We start from the raw sequence: 18,192 nt of genomic DNA on the forward strand, positions 1-18,192 counted from the left end.
CATGAGATGCTAGATGATCTATAACAAATTTAATTATATTGGACAATTTCAGAAAGACAACAGTGCTATTCTTTCTTTACCATCAGGCAATTCAAAAGAATAAAGCATCAAAGGTGTCCATTGCAAGACAGAGGAAAATCAAAAGCAGGATACATAGCTAGTGATCCATGTTTGAATGATAGTAAAATCTTTGAAAATGACAACTATGAACAAGAGAGAAAAGCAGAAGGCAGACCTGTTAAAAAAAATCTCTGAATAAAGAAAAACACAAAGATGTTGTATCGGTTGGTATCTACTATAGACCATCTAACCAAGAGGAGGCGAAGGATGAGTCTTTTGAAACTACCAAAATCATCCAGAACACTGGACTTGGTACCAATGACAGACTTTATTTTCCCAATAGATGTCTGAGCTGTTAAGGTGGAACACAAGTTCCTGCGCTCATCTCTCGGTTCCTGTGCAGCCACAGGAAGGGGCAGGAGGAGCACTCCTGCGCAGGAACTTGGAGATGAGCACTCCCCCGCCTGGAGGCTAGCGGCTGTGCAGCGGGGGAAAAGGGCAGGGGAGCGCTCCTGCGCAGGAACTGGGAGCTGAGCGCTCCCCCAGCTGGAGGCTGTGCAGCGGGGGAAGGGGTCGGGGAGCACTCACTACCAGATGAATAAAAAACTTTTTGTATACCCCACACCCAAGTATACCCCGCAGGGGAGGTGCGGGGTTTGTAAAAACAAATATAACCTGCGGGTTATATTCGCTAAAATATGGTAGTAGACCACAAGCTCAATATGAGTCAGTGTAACACTGTTGAAAATAAAGCAAACACATACTGGGATGTAGTAGCAGGAGTGTTATAACCAAGACACGAGCAGTAATTCTTTCGCTCTACTCTGTGCTGATTAGATCTCAATTGGAGTAGTGTGTCCCATTCTGGGTGCCATATTTCAGGAAAGATGGGGATAAAGTGCAGAGATGAGCAACTTATGAGAGAATATTGAAAGAATTGGGTTTATTTAAGTCTGAAAAGAGAAGACAGAGGGGACATGAAAACAGCTATCAAGTACCTAAAAGGTTGTCACAAGGAGGAAGGGGAAAAATTCTTCCTCTTAACCTCTGAGGATAGTATAAGAATCAATGGGCTTAAATTGGAGCAAGGATGATCATCAGGAAAACTTCTTGTCAGGGTGATTAACACACTGGAATAAATTGCCTAAGAAGGTGGTGAAAGCTCCATTACTAGAGATGTTAAGAGCCAATTAGACAAACATCTGTGAGGGGTGATCTACATGGTGCTTGGACCTGACATGACTGCATGGCACTGGATTTGATGACTTAGCAAGGTTTCTTCCAGTCCTACAATTCCACTATGTAGTTTTTAGTGGTCCACAACTGATCTGGAAGGATATATCAACAGGGGTCCTGCAGGAATCTCTCCGGGAGCTAATTCTATTAAAATCTTCATAAATTATATGGGTAAGAGCATAGAGAGTATGCTTTTAAACTTTGGATGACATCATACAGGAAGGGGCTGCAAGCACTCTGGTAGGCAGTATTGGAATTCAAAGTGATCTTGACACACTTGGTCTGAAATAAAGATATGGACAAATTACAGGCAGTCGAGAGAAGAACAACAAAAATTATTAAAAGTCTAGAAAAAATATGACCTACAAGGAAAAACTGGAAAAAAAAAACCTGGAGAAGACCGCATGGAGACACGATAACAATATGCAAGTGTGTTAAAGACTGTTATAAAGTAGGTGATAAATTGTCTTCTTATCCACTGAGGGAAAGGATAAAAAGTAATGGTCTTAAATTGCAAAGGAAAAACCTCCTAACTGCATTCTAGTGCTTAACTACCCTTATATGTATATATGGAGGTTGTGGATCTTCACCAGCCATGGTTTGCAAGAACAAGTTAGACAAACACTGCTAGTGACAGAAATGTAGCCGTGTTAGTCTGGTGTAGCTGAAACAAAATACAGGACTATGTAGCACTTTAAAGACTAACAAGATGGTTTATTAGATGATGAGCTTTCGTGGGCCAGACCCACTTCCTCAGATCAAATAGTGGAAGAAAATAGTCACAACCATATATACCAAAGGATACAATTAAAAAGAGAACACATATGAAAAGGACAAATCAAATTTCAGAACAGAAGGGGGATGCGGGGAGAGGTAAATGTCTGTGAGCTAATGGTATTAGAGGTGATAATTGGGGAAGCTATCTTTGTAATGGGTAAGATGTTAACACTTAAGTCACGTCTCAGTGCAAGGGCTTAGACTGATGACCTATCAAGGTCCGTTACAGTTCTATACATTTTTATTATTTTTACGAAAACCAAAATAAACTATTTTGTAATTTCATTGAGTAGCTGAGATTTCAATTAAAATTGTTTTGCATCATAAGATCTGACTATAATGAACATAAAGTGTTTAGATTAAATACATTATATAAGTCTAAGAAAAAACTATCCAAATAAAACCTGATAGTCACTTAAACAGTACTTTAGTATCAGTTACGTGATAGCCAAAATAAAAAGACCAGGCTAATTAAAAACTCATGCTTCAGGGCATCACACAGAGTCCAGAGGAATTTTACTCCATAGTACTACACTGCACAATGAGGTATTTTTTACATCTTACTTTGAAGATCTGGTATTGGAGGCTATAACCCAAGTGCTGCAACTGAACCTACATGGGCTAAACTTTCCATACATACAGAGGACCACTGGTAATATCTGGTATATTTCTTTTTTTTCCAGTATGCTATTTTCAAGTAAATTCAGGAGCTTTCATCCCCCAGAGAGTAGAGAAGGAACCAAATTTTATTCTCTCATATTAGTGTGTTTACAGAGACAAAAAATATGTGTTTACAAAACTATTCAAAATCCTATAGAGCTTGATTTTGGACACTGAGATTTCAATACAGAATCCACCTACTGGTAAGCAAATGATTTAGAACAAGTATCAGAGGTTAGTCTGTTAGTCTGTATCTGCAAAAGTGACAAGAAATCTGGTGGCACCTTACAGACTAACAGATGTATTGGAGCATAAGCATTCATGGGGAAAGACCCACTTCGTCAGATGCATGTCACATGCATCTGACGTGGGTCTTTTCCCACGAAAGTTCATGTTCCAATACATCTGTTAGTCTATAAGGTGCCACAAGATTCCTTGGTGATTTAAAACAGCAATTTTCAAAATACGGGTTGCAACCCAGTACTGGGCCCCGCAAAGTCAGGCACTGGGTTGCCTTGCTGTAGGGTGAGAAGGTGACCAGCTGAGCTGCTAAAGCCAGCTTCCTGCCTATCCTGCCACTGTGGACCATGCTATGCCCTAGATTAAGCATTCAGCAGCAGGTTTGGCTGCTAGGTGGAGGCAAGCAGCCAACTCTCACAAGATAAAAAAATAAAACAATCCAAAAAATGAAGTTAATCCCATTTCAAAAAAAGCCCAAAATGAGCTCCATCCATTTTTGCTCAACAATGCCTGGTAACAATCTAGAAATCAGCCAATAGATGTGTAGAGCCAGAGCTTGGGGAGGGGCAGCATGTGGAGCTGGACCTGACGCTGGCCACTTCCAGGGTGCAGTGTGGTCCACTGTACCAGGACAAGCAGGAAGCCTGACTTACCATCCCATTGTATCACTGACTGGGAGACACCAGAGTTAAACCTGTGTCCCCACAATGCCGTCCCAGCCCTGAGCCTCTCCAAATCCAGAAACCCGACTTGCACCCTAAACACCTCATCCCCAGTCCCATCCCATAGCCTGCACCCCTGTACTCCAGCCACATGCCGCAGCCCAGAGTCCCCACCTACATACTGAACCCCTCTGCCCCCCCCCCCAGCCTGTACCCCAACCCCTCATCTCTGGTCCCATGTCAGAGCCCACACCCCCAGGCAAAGCCTTTACCCCCTGCACTCTCAACCCCTCATCACTGCTGCCCCACCCTAGAGCCTGCACTCTAGTCCAAAGATATAATTATGTTGAGTCACTGGCATCAACAATTTTCTTCAACTAGGTTGCAAGAAAAAAAAAGTTTGAAAAACTCTGATCTAGAATGTAAGCTCCCATTACTTTCTCTTCCAACTTTCAATGTTTAAAATGTTCTTCACACCCTACTGTACTCCAGATTAATTTACAAAGTGCAGTAGATAGTCCTGAGTAACTCCCATTTGTGAACATGCTTATTCTAAAATAGAAGTGCAGAACAGTGAGACCACAACAACATGGTTATGGCTTAGCGGTCGAAGGATGCTTGCAGCAGGAATAGGCTAAGCCAGGTGCCAAACACTTAGTTTCACCATTCTGTACAGATACACCCAATTGCAAATCAATACACTGTCATGCTCTTGACTGTGCAGTCTTAAACAATGGCTGTATAAAATGTTAATAACCTCATTCATCTCTATGGGATGCATGCACTTCACCTAACCAGGATATTTAAAGGACTACATTATTTTACTTTTTTTTTTTTAACCTGAAACATTGAGCTATTGTGCTTGCTTTATGAACCCCAAAATCCTTTGAAACTTCCTGGCAAACCGAAAGACCCAATTGTCCCAGATTCCGCTACGATAACCACCATCTGCTTCCTATAACTTCTATATTGTAATCATACAATTTCAGTACAAAAACCTGTGGCATAATAAATGTGTAGAACAGGCTGAAAATAAGTTGAAATGTTTTATTTTCATGTTCACAAGAGCTAGTGACATTATTATTCATTTTCACAATAAAAACATCAATTTTAAAATTTTAAAAAACAAATTTTAGTTAAGCTATTAAATTGTTGGGAAAAGAAGCCACCGTATTTTAGAATTTCAAGACTTGGAAGAAAATCCAAGGGAAACCTGATAAAATTACAGCTATAAAACTAATTATGATATGAGGACTGAGACAGAAAAAAAAAAAAACAGGAGGAAAACTAAGAAACTAAAGCTATTCACAACAGAATTTGTGGCCTATTTGGGTTATCTAAAGGTTTTCTAAAAGCTGTTTGTTTAGTTGGGTATGTCCTATCTATACAAGACAGCTACGAGGAGTGCAGGCAGACCCTATAGTTCAGATTTACCTTTTGATTTGTGTCTGTACTTATGAGGCTTTTTGCCTGATGGAAATAGAGCTAAATTAAGAAAACAAGAATGAGAATAAAAACGTGTTTAACTATCAGCTATAAAGCAAAAGATGCAGGAAAAATAAGACAAATTTTATTGCTCGGATAAATAATAATACTAGTGCAGTATTAGTGACTGGCATGAAAGTAGATAGATAGAAGAGCTTTAGACTTATCTTACAATAACACTATTAAGGTTCAAAACATTGAGGGTATGTCTACACTACAAAGTTAATTCGACATAACAGCAGTTATTTCGAATTGTCTTTAATAGCGTCTACACAGGCAAACCGCTATTTCGAAATAAATTTGAAATAGTGGAACCCTTATTTCGAATTTGGTAAACCTCATTCTACAAGGAGTAACACCAAATTTGAAATAGCTATTTCGAATTAAGTGCTGTGTAGACACTTAATTCGAAATAGGGGGCCTCCAGCCCTTCCCAGGGAGCCCTGGTGGCCACTTTGGGCACAACCAGAAAAGCTTACTCTACTCTCCTCTCCTCCAGCCCCGGAGACATTAAAGGGGTAGACCCTGGCCACAGTGCCTGTGCCAGCTCCAAGCCTGCCAGCCCAGAGCCAGCAGTGGCCACCGGGGCCCCTGACCCAGTGGCCCCAAAACATGAGCCAGCAAGCCACTGGCAGCCAGTCCTCCACCACTCCCCAGGAGCAGTCTGCCAGCTCGCAGGAGCCTGACAGGGGCTGGAGAAGGCGAGCGCCTTCCTGGTCCAGGGTGGAGATCATGGACCTTATTCAGGTTTGGGGGGAGGGATGCCCCCAACGTCCATGATCTCCACACTAGATGGAGGAATGTGGCCGTTTATGGCAGGATAGCTGCCAGCCTGGCCACCAAAGGCCACATGCGAACCCAGGAGCGGGTTAGCATGAAAGTCAGGTTGGTCCCCCTTCTTCCCCTTGCTTCCCCCTTCTAGCTCCCTCCTCTCAGATTTCCCCCTCCCCCTTCCCCTCTCTCTCTTCCCCTCTCCCACCTCCTTTTCCCAGTCTCCCCAGAGTTCATCCTCCCCTCCCCCAGTTTTGTTCAATAAACCCAGTTTCTATTTTTGAACATACGTGTCTTTTATTTGACATCAGGAAGGGGGGCTAGGGAGGGTAAGTGGAAGGACGTGAGGGAGGAATGGGGCACGAGCCCCTGGTGGAGAGGACTGGGGAGGCTCTGAGGGCTTCTCGGGTGGACGCTCTCCCTCAGGGCCTCCTGGATCCTGACAGCCCCCTGATGGACACCCTGGATGGCAGCCTGCAGCAAGTGCAGCTGGGCTGATGGCAACGACCCCACGAGACGCACTGGCGTGCCCGGGGCAGCTCTGGCTCCATGTGGCCGAGTGCTGTGGTGTCCTGAGTGCGGGCACTCAGGGCACTGCAAGACAGGACTGCTTTGCTGTCCCTCATCGAAGTAGACATTCAAGAAATACTTTTTAATAAAATTGAAGTGGGATCAAACAAACTTTCCTCTTTGTGGCAATTTTTAAAGGATGCAGAAAATAATTCTAAGAGTTAAAATCCTGTGTGGTAAACTATCCAGTACACCATGAAAACAATATTTTTTCTGAGGACAACAGGAATTGTACTGCCACTAAAAAAATGAACATAAAGCATTCAAGTTGCATACAGGCCAGATATGGTTAAAAAAGTAGACATGAGATAAAAATGAATTTTTAGTAGCTGCCGTGGTAACATTTGTGTCATCAATTACTGCTTACCTGTTACTTGGGGCACATATGGCACCGACAATCTTTCCACGCTGTATCCACTGCCACCTAGTGATTCTGCAATCTTGTTGGTCAGGAAAAACAAGTTTTTTTCATGCTTCTCCAGAGATTTGGGAAGACTGTTAAATTATGAATATTTAGCAATTAATATTTATTGATACAGATCTATGCATGTAATAAAATAAATCAATCATATTAGAAGTCAATCACAATAAGTCAGTGTTGATGTTTCAATAGAAAACAACAGAGCTAAATTGGTTATTGATCTATTCAAAACTAACTTCTCTCAGAAGAGTAGCCCTGTCAGTCTGTAATTTTAAATACCATGAGCAGCCCTGTGGCACCTTCGAAACTAACACACATATTAGGTTATGAACTTTCATAGGTAAAACCCACTTCATCATCTACACCAAATCCAACTCATCTGATCTGCTCATTGTTTCTAATGTCTCTGTATATAATTTTTTTTAAAATATTTTCTAGGTGTGTTAGCACAACACACCTAGACAATCTGGAACTTAATCATTACTGTTTATTCTTCTCTTGCTCTAGGAGTTGCTAAAATATTCTTCATCTCCCTTTAATTGACCAGCTCAAAGTAATCACAAATAAAAGAGAAATTCTAATAATCAGATAAGTTTACAATCAAGAATAACTTTACCAATAATCTTTCATGAATTTGAAAGATCATGCAGCCAATTAAATGTGGCTCTTCACTTCAGAAGGGTTTAGGATACCACACTGCATTTTAAAGTTACACAGAGTACTAATAAAAGACCTAATATTGCTCATATGCTATAGCAAGATGAACCTTACTGCTGAGTAACTTTAAGGAATTAAAAATAAGAATTCCCATCTTATCTTTAATACATTTCATTCCCAATCTATATGTCATTCTTTCTGTGCCACATCTCCATAGATTCACCCTACTTCTCTTTTTTGAAATAAAAATATTTTTCATGTTCTGTCATGCACAAATATTTAATCTACATACACACACTTGTCTTTGAAGATATTTTCTGGTAAAAAATAGGGTGCTTCCACAGTTCGCGTTTCAATGACCTGAAAAACAAGCAGAGTAACACAGGCTGTCTTGAAGTCAATTAAACAAACTTTTCATTCTTATACTTACATGTTTAATATTTATTTGTGCATGCATAATATCATAGCAGATGCCACCACCATGGTAAATTACTAGTTTGAAAGAGCTAAGATATATTTTCCCTTAAACTAATTAATATCCAAAGTAACTATTTTGTTTATTTTAGAGTGTTTGCCAGATTCTCAGGTGGTGTAAATCAGCATGGCTTCTCTGAAGGCAATGGAGCAATATGTTTTACACTAGCTGAGAACTTGGACAATAAATATAAAATTCCAATTATAATGAAAAGTAATATAGGAGAATAAATTTAAAATGCTACATTAGAAGAGGTGATAGTTAAAACAGTATGCACATATACAGTTGTACAATTGTAGTCTGCAATTTCCATTGAGCTTACAGACTGCAGCACGGTAGTATTATATTAGCAGTCAGATAAATTATGAGCGTTAATTTTTACTATACAGTCTCTGGAGAGAGAGTTGACTTAACTCACAGTAAGTCCAGCTTCATAGACCCGAGATTCTGTGGTAAGAAATGTAGTCTCAAACATATCTACTAAGTCAGGCCATTGCAACGGATATGATGACAACACAAATTATGCTATTAAGAGGGTATGCTTATAAGGCAAAAATGATAATAATGGCAATATCTTTGTATATTCTATTGATTACATCTAGTCTTTCAAAGCTTTACATCAATCAGCATGTTGGCATGCTAAAATAGTAAAAAGAAAAGAATGACAGAAGAAACAGTTAGCAAAAGTTATTTAATTGTTGTCATGTAGGAAATGCCATGATGAATATCGAAGTGGCTGATTTTTATACTACCTTGCTGACATGCTGGCAAAAGGCAGGGACTGCAATCATCTGACTTAGAAAGTTAAGGTAGGCTGCAACCAGCGCCATAACACCACAGCGATTGAACATTGGTAAGTTATCCTCATTAATGATGGCAATGTCCTACAATAAAAAGGAAAACATTTAATGGCCCAATGTTTACAAATTATTCTAAATTTACATGAATGTTTCATAATCATTGTATGTACACTACTAACTAGTGCCTTGTATCTGAAGGTTTCAGCGCAGTTCACAGCACACCCTCTTATCATTCTTGAGGTAGGTAAGCAATAGCTGCACTTTACACTTGGGAACAGCTAATAAGGGAATGTAAGGACTCACAGTTACACCGTGGCTACGTCTACACTGGCCCCTTTTCCGAAAGGGGCATGCAAATTTTAAACTTCAGTATAGGGAAATCCCCCGCGGGATTTAAATAAAGATGTCCGCCGCTTTTTTCCGGCTTGTAGATAAGCCGGAAAAGAGCGTCTAGACTGGCCCGATCCTCCGGAATAAAGCCCTATTCCGGAGGATCTCTTATTCCTACTCTGAAGTAGGAATAAGAGATCCTCTGGAATAGGGCTTTATTCTGGAGGATCGGGCCAGTCTAGACGCTCTTTTCCGGCTTATCTACAAGCCGGAAAAAGCGGCGGACATCTTTATTTAAATCCCACAAGTATGACAGAACAAAGCCCAGGGCTACCCCCATAGAATATGAATGACTCTTGAAATCTAAGGGTTATTTGTGTCCTATGGTTAGGGCCCAACCAAATTCACAAACCATTTTGGTCAATTTCAGTCATAGAATTTTAAAAATGGTACATTTCATGATTTCAGATATTTAAATCTGAAATATCATGACACTGTAATTGTAGGATATTGCTACCCTTACTTCTGTGCAGCTGCTGGCACAGCATAGCCTTCAGAACTAGGCAGCTAAAGAGCAGTGGCTGCTGGCCAGGAACCCAGTTCTGAAGGCAGAGCGACAGCCAGCAGCAGTGCAGAAGTAAGGATGTATGATATGGTATCACCACCTTTACTTCTGTAGAGTTAGGTCCTATGTCAGCAACTGCCATTCTCTGGACACCTAGCTCTGAAAACAGCAGTACAGAAAGAAGGGCAACACCGGTATGGTATTGTCACCCTTATTTTTGTATTGTTCCTTGGCAGGGCATTGCCTTCAGAGCTGGGTACCCAGCCAACGTTACAACCACCAGTCTCCAGCTGTCCAGCTTTAAAGGCAGCGCAGAAGTAAGGGTAGCAATACTATGACAGTTCTAAAGTAATCTTGTGATCTCCCTGCAACTCCCTTTTGGGTCAGGACCCCTAATTTGAAAAATGCTGAAAATGCTCCGCCGTGAAATCTTTACAGCATAGGGTAAAAGCACACAAAAGACCAGATTTCATGGAAGGACACCAGATTTCACAGTTTGTGATGCGTTTTGCATGGCTGTGAGTTTAGTAGGGCCCTACCTATGTTGGTAAAGGGTGTCTTGATATTTAATCCTGTGCTTTCCCTATAAAGCCTCCTTCCCACCTCAATGCAGCATTTCCAGGGAATTCAACTATTTAAAGAGATAAGAACATAAGAACAGCCATACTGGGTCAGACTACGGTCCATCTAGCTAGCCAGTATCCTGTCTGCCGACAGTGGCCAATACCAGATGCCCCAGACAGAGGGAACACAACAGGTAATCCTCATGTGATCCCTCCCGTCACCTATTTCCAGACAAACAGAGGCTAGGAACACCATTCTTACCCATCCTGGCTAACAGCCATTGATGGACGTAATCCCCATGAATCTATCTAGCTCTTCTTTGAATGCTGTTAAAGTCCTAGCCTTCACAACATCCTCTGGCAAGGAGTTCTACAAGTTGACTATGCACTGAGTGATGAAAAACTTCCTTTTGTTTGTTTTAAACCTGCTGCCTATTAATTTCATTTGGTGACCCCCTAGTTCTTATATTGTGGGAATAAGTAAATAACTTTTCTTTATTCAATTTTTTCCATGCCAGTCATAATTTTATAGACCTCTATCATATCCCCCCTTAGTCTCCTCTTTTTTAAGATGAAAAGTCCCAGTCTTTTTAGTCTCTCTTCATATCGGACCCGTTCCAAACCCCTCATCATTTTTGTTGCCTTTTTCTGAACCTTTTCCATTGCCAATGCATCTTTTTTTTTTTTTTTTTACATGAAGCACAACCACATCTATACACAGTATTCAAGATATGGCATACCATGGTTTTATACAGAGGCAATAAGATATTTTCTGTCTTATTCTCTATCCCTTTCTTAATGTTTTCTAACATTCTATTTGCTTTTTTGACTGCCACTGCACACTGAGTGGATTGGTCTCTGAAAACATCCACAACGACTCTAAGATCTCAATTGAGTAACTGTAGCCAAATTAGTCCTTGTATGTATAAGACAAAGGACGTAAGAGGATTTAAAAACTTGGACAAAATATTGGTTGAGTCACAGGCAAAACACATATATAATAGCTCCTTAATCTTTAGCATCTCTCTGGAGATAAGCGATTAAACTGTTAGAAAGGAGAGGTGACTTGTACAGCACCCACAATAAGTCACTAGAAAAGCCAGGATTACTGCTCAGGACTTATTTCTATCCAAATTCTTCTACTGTTCCAATAACCATGGTATCTAAACTGTTTGAATCCATACTACTGTTCATTCTTCCAGATGACACTGCCTTCCAAAGGTATTTAGCAAACTCTTTTATACAAATAAATAAGTGGCCTATTTTCCAAAGATGCTAGGAAGCTGCTGGTTCTTATGCCACATATTTAGATTTCTACCATGTTTCTGTTTCTGGTATGTAAAACCCAACCCAAATTAAAATCATATAAGTGAATGTGAATAGCTGAGATGGATATCTACTTATAGGCATCCGTAAGACACATACATCATAGCAAAAGAATGTCTTACACTATTAAATGTATATCAAATTAACTTGACGGTAAAGTGTCTTTCTTTGAAGTTGGTTCCCAGGTCTGGTAAAACTCTTCCCATTACCTAGCCAGTCCAAATAAGTATCTGGTTCATTGATGGCTTTGAAAATTATAAAATACATTCTATATTAACATTTTCTTGATGCAAGAATGGACATACAAGGAAAGGGCTAGTAACAGAGATAACTGAAGTTCAGAAAGCGTGTTGTGATACTATAGTTTCTATGGTATATACCGACACCCAGGAGGATTTACAGGGCCCTAAACTCAGATGTGGATAAAATATTACAGATGTAAAAAAATTGCTAACAAACAACTTTCTTCATTATGATTATTATTGCTAGGCAGCATTGCATGCTGTTAAATTGTGTTTATATATAGAAGAAATATCAAAGAATAAACACTTTAACTGAATTGCCAAGATTTTAGTCCACTTAAGTGAAAGAATTAGCAAATCAAACTTTTCCAACGAGTCCAATTGTACATGCCATGCTGAATGTGGTATGCATGATTATCTGCATTGTAGGGAGGTGGGGTGTGTGTGTGTGTATTTGGTGCAAGCAACTCATGGCCCTCACAACAGTACAGGCTCTTAAGACCAGAAGGGGCGAAGGAAGAGAGAGGTATATAGATGAAACTTTCAATGACACAATAGAATAATCCCACCAAACCTGACAGCCTCTGTGCTGTTGAGGAGAAAGAGAAGGAAAGACTTTGGGAATGACACCACTAAGCTGGAACAGAAGGAAATTATCCCATAGTTAGGACTCTCCTTCCTGATGATAATATAATATCCGTTCATGCTGAGAATACCCCTTTATGGGAGGGGATTTCTGTTATTAGGAAGAAACAAATAATAGTTATGGGAGAGTCAAGTAATGTAGATTGTTGGGTTTGTAATGACTGGGAGAACTGCATAGTGAAAGTAGGAGAGATGTTCTGCAGGCCAAATTTAGGCTTTTTGGTAAGATATTAAAATCTAGAACCTCCATGAAATGTTCTGGACCGCTCTGAAATGCTTGCAGTTCCAGGCACAGGGCCAGTTAGACAGGTAGAACTATAGGATCTCAATGAGTGGGAAACAATGGTTTTTGGAGGAGGGACTCATGTTGAGTAGGAACCAAGGAGCCTTTTGGGAAAGGAGGAGTACACACAGAAATGACAGGCTTCACCTCAACCAAATTTGAAGAAAGACTGCTGGTCTCTAAGTCATAAAGGAGTTTTAAAACTAACTTTGGGTAAAGCTGACAGATGAGTAGGAATGTGGTTTAGACAGAGGCATGGGGGGGGGGAGATATTCTATATCCTAATAAAGAGTAGAAGACAGACATTGGTAAAGTCCAGGTAGAAACTGAAGAGAAACAGGTAAACAAAAAGAGTAATATAATTACATCACATGAAAGTGGACAACTATATGCTGACCAATTTTATAGGTGCTTGTATGCAAATGCTATAATTCTAAATACTAAAACGGGTAAACTTTTCTTGGAGTAGCTAATTGTACAGCACACAAGAATGGAGACAATTTTTGATTTAGTCCTCCATTCAGGACAGGATCTGGTCCAAGATGTGAATAAAGCTGAACTCCTCAGTAATAATGACCACAATATAATTACTGTTAACTCCCGGGGGAAATGAGGGGAAGAAAAAAGAAGCCAACCACTGTATAAATTAATTTCAAAAAAGGGAACTACACAAAAATGAGACGGCTAGTTAAACAGAAATTAAAAAAGAATAAAAAGTGAAATACCTACAAGCTGCATGAAAACTATTTAAAAATACCACAAGAGGCTCAAACTAAATATTCCCCTCTCCCCCAATATATATAAAAACCAAACAAAAAAAACCCCACAAAAAACAAAAAAAGCCAAGATATACAAAAAATGCTACCATGACTAAACAGATTAAGAGGCAAAAGAACATTCCTTCAAAATTGTAAAACACAGCTTGCTGAAGAAAATAGAAAGGAGCATAAACACTGCCGAGTCAAGAGCAGAAGTACAACTGGGCAGGCTAAAAAGCAATCAGAAGAGCAACTAACAAGAGATCATTTTTTTTGCTGTTAGTTTTGTATGTACATCACATGCAAGAAGCCTGCCAAGCAATCATTGGGGACACTGGAGGATCCAGACACTGTAGCACTCAAAGAAGGCTCTTGCAGAGAAATTAAATGAATGACTAACACTGGTTTGCAGAGGATGTAAGGGAGATTCCCAAATCTGAGTCATTTCTGTACAAAATGACCTTAACTAGAAAAATGATACAAGACGAAAACATATGTCTAGGTGAACACTTCCCACAAATCAATCTCTCCGAGTTCTCAGTAGTCATCTTCAAAGGAAGCTTGTACAACATCTTCAAAGGGCAAGCCTCGGAGCTTAAATTCATAACTTTGAATCATGCTCTCAATAGTGTGACAGGGAATTTATTGCACATTACAACAATCTGCAACCCACCAATCTTCCTTTGTCCTAATACCGAAAAGGTATTAACTGGTCAGTTCACTTTGAATGGTCTCTTGTAATGTATGTTAACTCCTTTTATTAAACAATCTGCTGCACCTTGTATTTAGCTGAGACAGAGGTTTTTCCCCCTCAGACCTGAAGAAAAGTTCTGTGCAAACCTGCTTCTTTCGTCAACAGAAGTTAGTCCAATAAAAGATCCCTCACCCACCTTGTATTCATAAATATACCATGAACAGATTAATCCAGATTTAATTCCTAAATTTACCTGCAAGGCAATGGCCAGTCGAATGAGGTCAATAACCACTTCTTCATTAGCTAGTTCAATTGTGATAAGAGCTAGAGAAGTGTACAGCAGCTCAAAATTTTTTTGGACATTGTCTTCTTCTTTACAGCCTAAGTAGATGTGCCTGTACAACTGCTGTCCATGCTATAAAGTGCAGAAAAGGGACATTCAATACTGCAAATATTATTCAATAAAGGTTATTTTAAAATAATTCACCAAACAGTTTAATAAACAGAACAGCACTACAGGAAACCCTTGTCATTCATGGTGGATGCATTCCTGGCATCACCGTGAATGGCAAAATTCACAAATATTGAGAGCTGAGGCTTCCGGCCCACAGGGTGAGCTCCTTGTGGCTCTGGGAACCATGGGAAACACACTGCGGCTCCTGGCCCCAACTGCCTCCCCCAGATAAGGCCAGGCGACCCCTGTGAATATGCAGAACTGCAAACAGTGATTTGGAAGGGTCTCCTGTAATTTTCCATATGTTCAATTCAATTTTAGAGTAATATGCCATTTTGTGTTTCTATCCTGAAATATCCAAGCCGTGTGACTCAGTTAAATGTTCATGTGGTTACCTGATGTAATTTTGTACCAATTCTCTTTCTTAAGCATATTAACGCCAGTTCCCTGAAAATTGGGGTGACTGCTAGGCCACTTATCCACACTAAATTTCAAGGTTTTATGCTAAGTGCTTAGGTTAATGGCTTATAGGATACAGCCCTAAAGATTCCTTGTGTTATTTCTAAGTAAAGTAAAGTGCTAAAGCTAGTTCTATAGGCTACAAATGTTGTCTTTAAAAAAAACTGCTGAGGATTAGACCTTCTAGTGGAAGACCACACTGATGACACTCATGCTCTACATGAATCTAGCTGCATGGAACTTACTTCAATATCAGGCTTAAAGCCATTAAACCCTGATTCTGCAAAGACATACACAAATAACTTTATGCATGTGAGTACTCCCACTGATTTGAGACTGAGTACACAGAACTCTCTTAGAAATGCTGTACCATCTTGCTTTTAAAGATGCTACAAGTTAAAACAAACTTATAATTTTATATTGAGATTTTTAATTTGATGTGAAAATGTAGCAAAAAAAGACAAGTTAATGATTCATCTACTTTATAAGATAATTGTTTCATGCTATTACCTTCTTAATGAAGCTCACATCTTGCCTTGAAATTTTGTCTCGTTTTATCTTTAGATCAGAAACATCTGGTATTATTCTACAAAGGCAACAAAGTATGTCATTTTAATAAAATCCTATAATAAAATTATAAAATACACTATTTATAACTTTAAGGGAAGTTGTGTGGAGAAAAATAGACTAATATATATGAGCTATTCAAAACAGTTTTGTAATTTCCATGTTAATTATACCCATGTTTAACAATCAAATTCAATGTTCAGTTTTAAAGGAAGGAAACAAAAGTAATCATGACTCAAACAGAGAAGATTGCATTTTACAGAGCAAAAAGTATCTCCTACAAAGCAATAATATAGTTATAAACTTAATTAAACTAACAACAATTCAGCATGTCCATTTAATAAACCAGGGGTAGGTAATAATTTTTGATGGGGGCCATTCCAAGGTTTTGGTAAGTGGTCAAGGACTGCAAGTGCAGGGTCTGGGATGGAGGCTGGGTGCAGAAGGGAACTCAGGGTGGGGTGATGGGTACGGGGTATGAGAAGGAGTATGGGTGAAGGGAGTTGTGACCTGGGGCAGGGGATTTGGAAGGAGTCTAGGAGGAAATATGGGTGCAAGAGAATACTGGCCTGGGGGAATGGTACAGGAGAGGGTGGGAGTTGTGACCTGGGGACAGGGGGTAGAGAGGTATTGGGTGGTGACCTAGAGCAAGAGGGGGTGGTGTCCTGGGGCAGGGAATTGGGGTGCAGGAGGGGCTAGAGTGCCAAAGGGAGGCGCTGGCCGGGAGGCACTTATCTAAGCGGCTCCTGGCCAGCAACCGAATGGGCTTCTGTGCCAGACTCCCTGATTGCCCCAGAGCTCAGAGTGGCTGGTCTACTTGCCTCTCTGTGCCGCATGGGTTGGGGGAATCTATGTGCACTACCCCTCCCTGTCACCAGCACAATCTCTCAGCTCCCATGGGCTGGTCCAAGCAAATGGGAGCTGAGAGACTGTGATGGGGGCAAGGGCAGCCAATGGGAGCTGAACAATTGGGCTGGGGGTGGGACAGAGTCCAAAAGGTTCTCCCACCTACCTACATAGATGCAGAGGGAGCAGCTGCTCTGAGCCCTGGGGTTGCTCCCTGCCTGCCTGAGGGTCCCAAGTGAGTGGCCATGGGCCAACTGAAAGGATTGGTGGGCCATATCTTGCCTGCCTCTCAGCTAAGGAATTGCTCCTCTATGATTTAAACATAATAAAATACCAATAAAATTGATTGTTCCAGCTATTACACAGCAGACCCCCATTTGTCACATCGAACTGGAACTGGGGCCAGTCAGATCATCAAAAATTCAGATAATCAGAAAAATGGAGATGTGCGAGGCTGCAGCGCCATCTAGCAGCACCTGCAGTGGCCCCAGGATGAATTGCCTGCTTTTGGCCGTGTGTGCTGGTTGTTGGTTGGATTAACATGGAAACCTGCACAATGGAGGGTTAGAAGAACAGGGCTCTAGTGCTCCCTCTCACCATCTGTAATGACCCCACCTGATAGGACACCTCGTATTATACACTGTTGCTAGCAACACTCTCAGGGATCCTCACAGCTCCCTAACCTACTTAGCCATGGGGTAGGAGAGGATTGTTACACCCAGCTGACAGAGCAAATCAGGAACTGCTCAGAACCAACCAATGCAGAGAAGCAGAACAATTCCCCAAGCAGCTAATTGGTTCTGGCTCATTTGCTGAGCCTTAAAAGAGAACAACGAAGTCCTGAGTCTCCTCCGTGTCACTCCCCTCTTCCCCCCCCCCCCCCAGCCAGCTCATCCAATCAGCAGTGAGACTCTGAGGGGCAGGAAGCTATGAGAAAGGGAAATGAAAAAGACAAATTCCAATGTTCTCAGTGATAACAAGGGACAAAGGCCTCAGTGGGAAAATAATTCTCCCATGTAACTTAGTGTTTCCCATGACTTTGACCAGCACCAGGTGGATCAGGCTGCATCAGCACCAAACCTCTCACAGGCTCTTACCTTCTCCACAGGGACGTCTGTCTTCTAGCTCAATTAGTTCTGGGAAAGGAGAACACTCCAAAGAGGCTCCTCCTCATGCTCATGTTTGTTACCCTGAATCCTCTCTCAGACCTCAAGGGCAGGCCTCAAGAAGGAAGACTCTCTGCAGCAAAGCCATGGGGCTCTCAGAGATTGCCCCTGCCCTGCAGCCTGTCTTACCTGGCTGTTGTCATGGACTCTCTGTGAGGTCACCACCTCCCAACGCCCTTTAGCCAATAAGCTGAGGCACCTACAAAAGGCCTTATGATATCACTGCCACACCCACACCTGGCCTGCAGGGCTAATGTCCTGCTCCTGGCCAGCCACTTTGCATGTCTGAGCTGCTCCTCTTGTGCCACCTCCATACACTCAATGTTAGTTCTGGAATCAAGCAGGCTGCACATGCAAACATCAGAGGTTGATCAGTGCCACATGCCGTTTGCAGGGATTTGCAGACTGTAAGGTTTAGAAAATTAACAATAATTTTCACAGAGAACCCACTTTTTGATACTTGGTATGGGCCAGTTCTGG

General features: G+C 41.0%; 1 protein-coding gene across 5 annotated transcripts in view; it reads right to left on the bottom strand.

Annotated features, from left to right (window-relative positions):
* The window catches only part of EFR3A (EFR3 homolog A), a 101,207-nt gene that overhangs the window by 12,144 nt on the left and 70,871 nt on the right, over positions 1–18,192 (bottom strand). For 4 of the 5 annotated variants that reach the window (XM_075920132.1, XM_025184913.2, XM_075920130.1 and 1 more), the window contains 5 exons: positions 15,644–15,719; positions 14,474–14,635; positions 8,767–8,898; positions 7,832–7,899; positions 6,829–6,956 (listed from right to left, as the gene is read on the bottom strand). In XM_075920132.1, coding sequence (XP_075776247.1) covers positions 6,829–6,956; positions 7,832–7,899; positions 8,767–8,898; positions 14,474–14,635; positions 15,644–15,719 — 566 coding nt within the window. The remainder of the gene's footprint in view (positions 1–6,828; positions 6,957–7,831; positions 7,900–8,766; positions 8,899–14,473; positions 14,636–15,643; positions 15,720–18,192) is intronic. The other variant, XM_075920131.1, reaches the window with a different exon arrangement.

The sequence above is a fragment of the Pelodiscus sinensis genome, chromosome 2 (assembly GCF_049634645.1).
Source record: "Pelodiscus sinensis isolate JC-2024 chromosome 2, ASM4963464v1, whole genome shotgun sequence".
In the NCBI taxonomy this organism is placed as follows: domain Eukaryota; kingdom Metazoa; phylum Chordata; order Testudines; family Trionychidae; genus Pelodiscus; species Pelodiscus sinensis.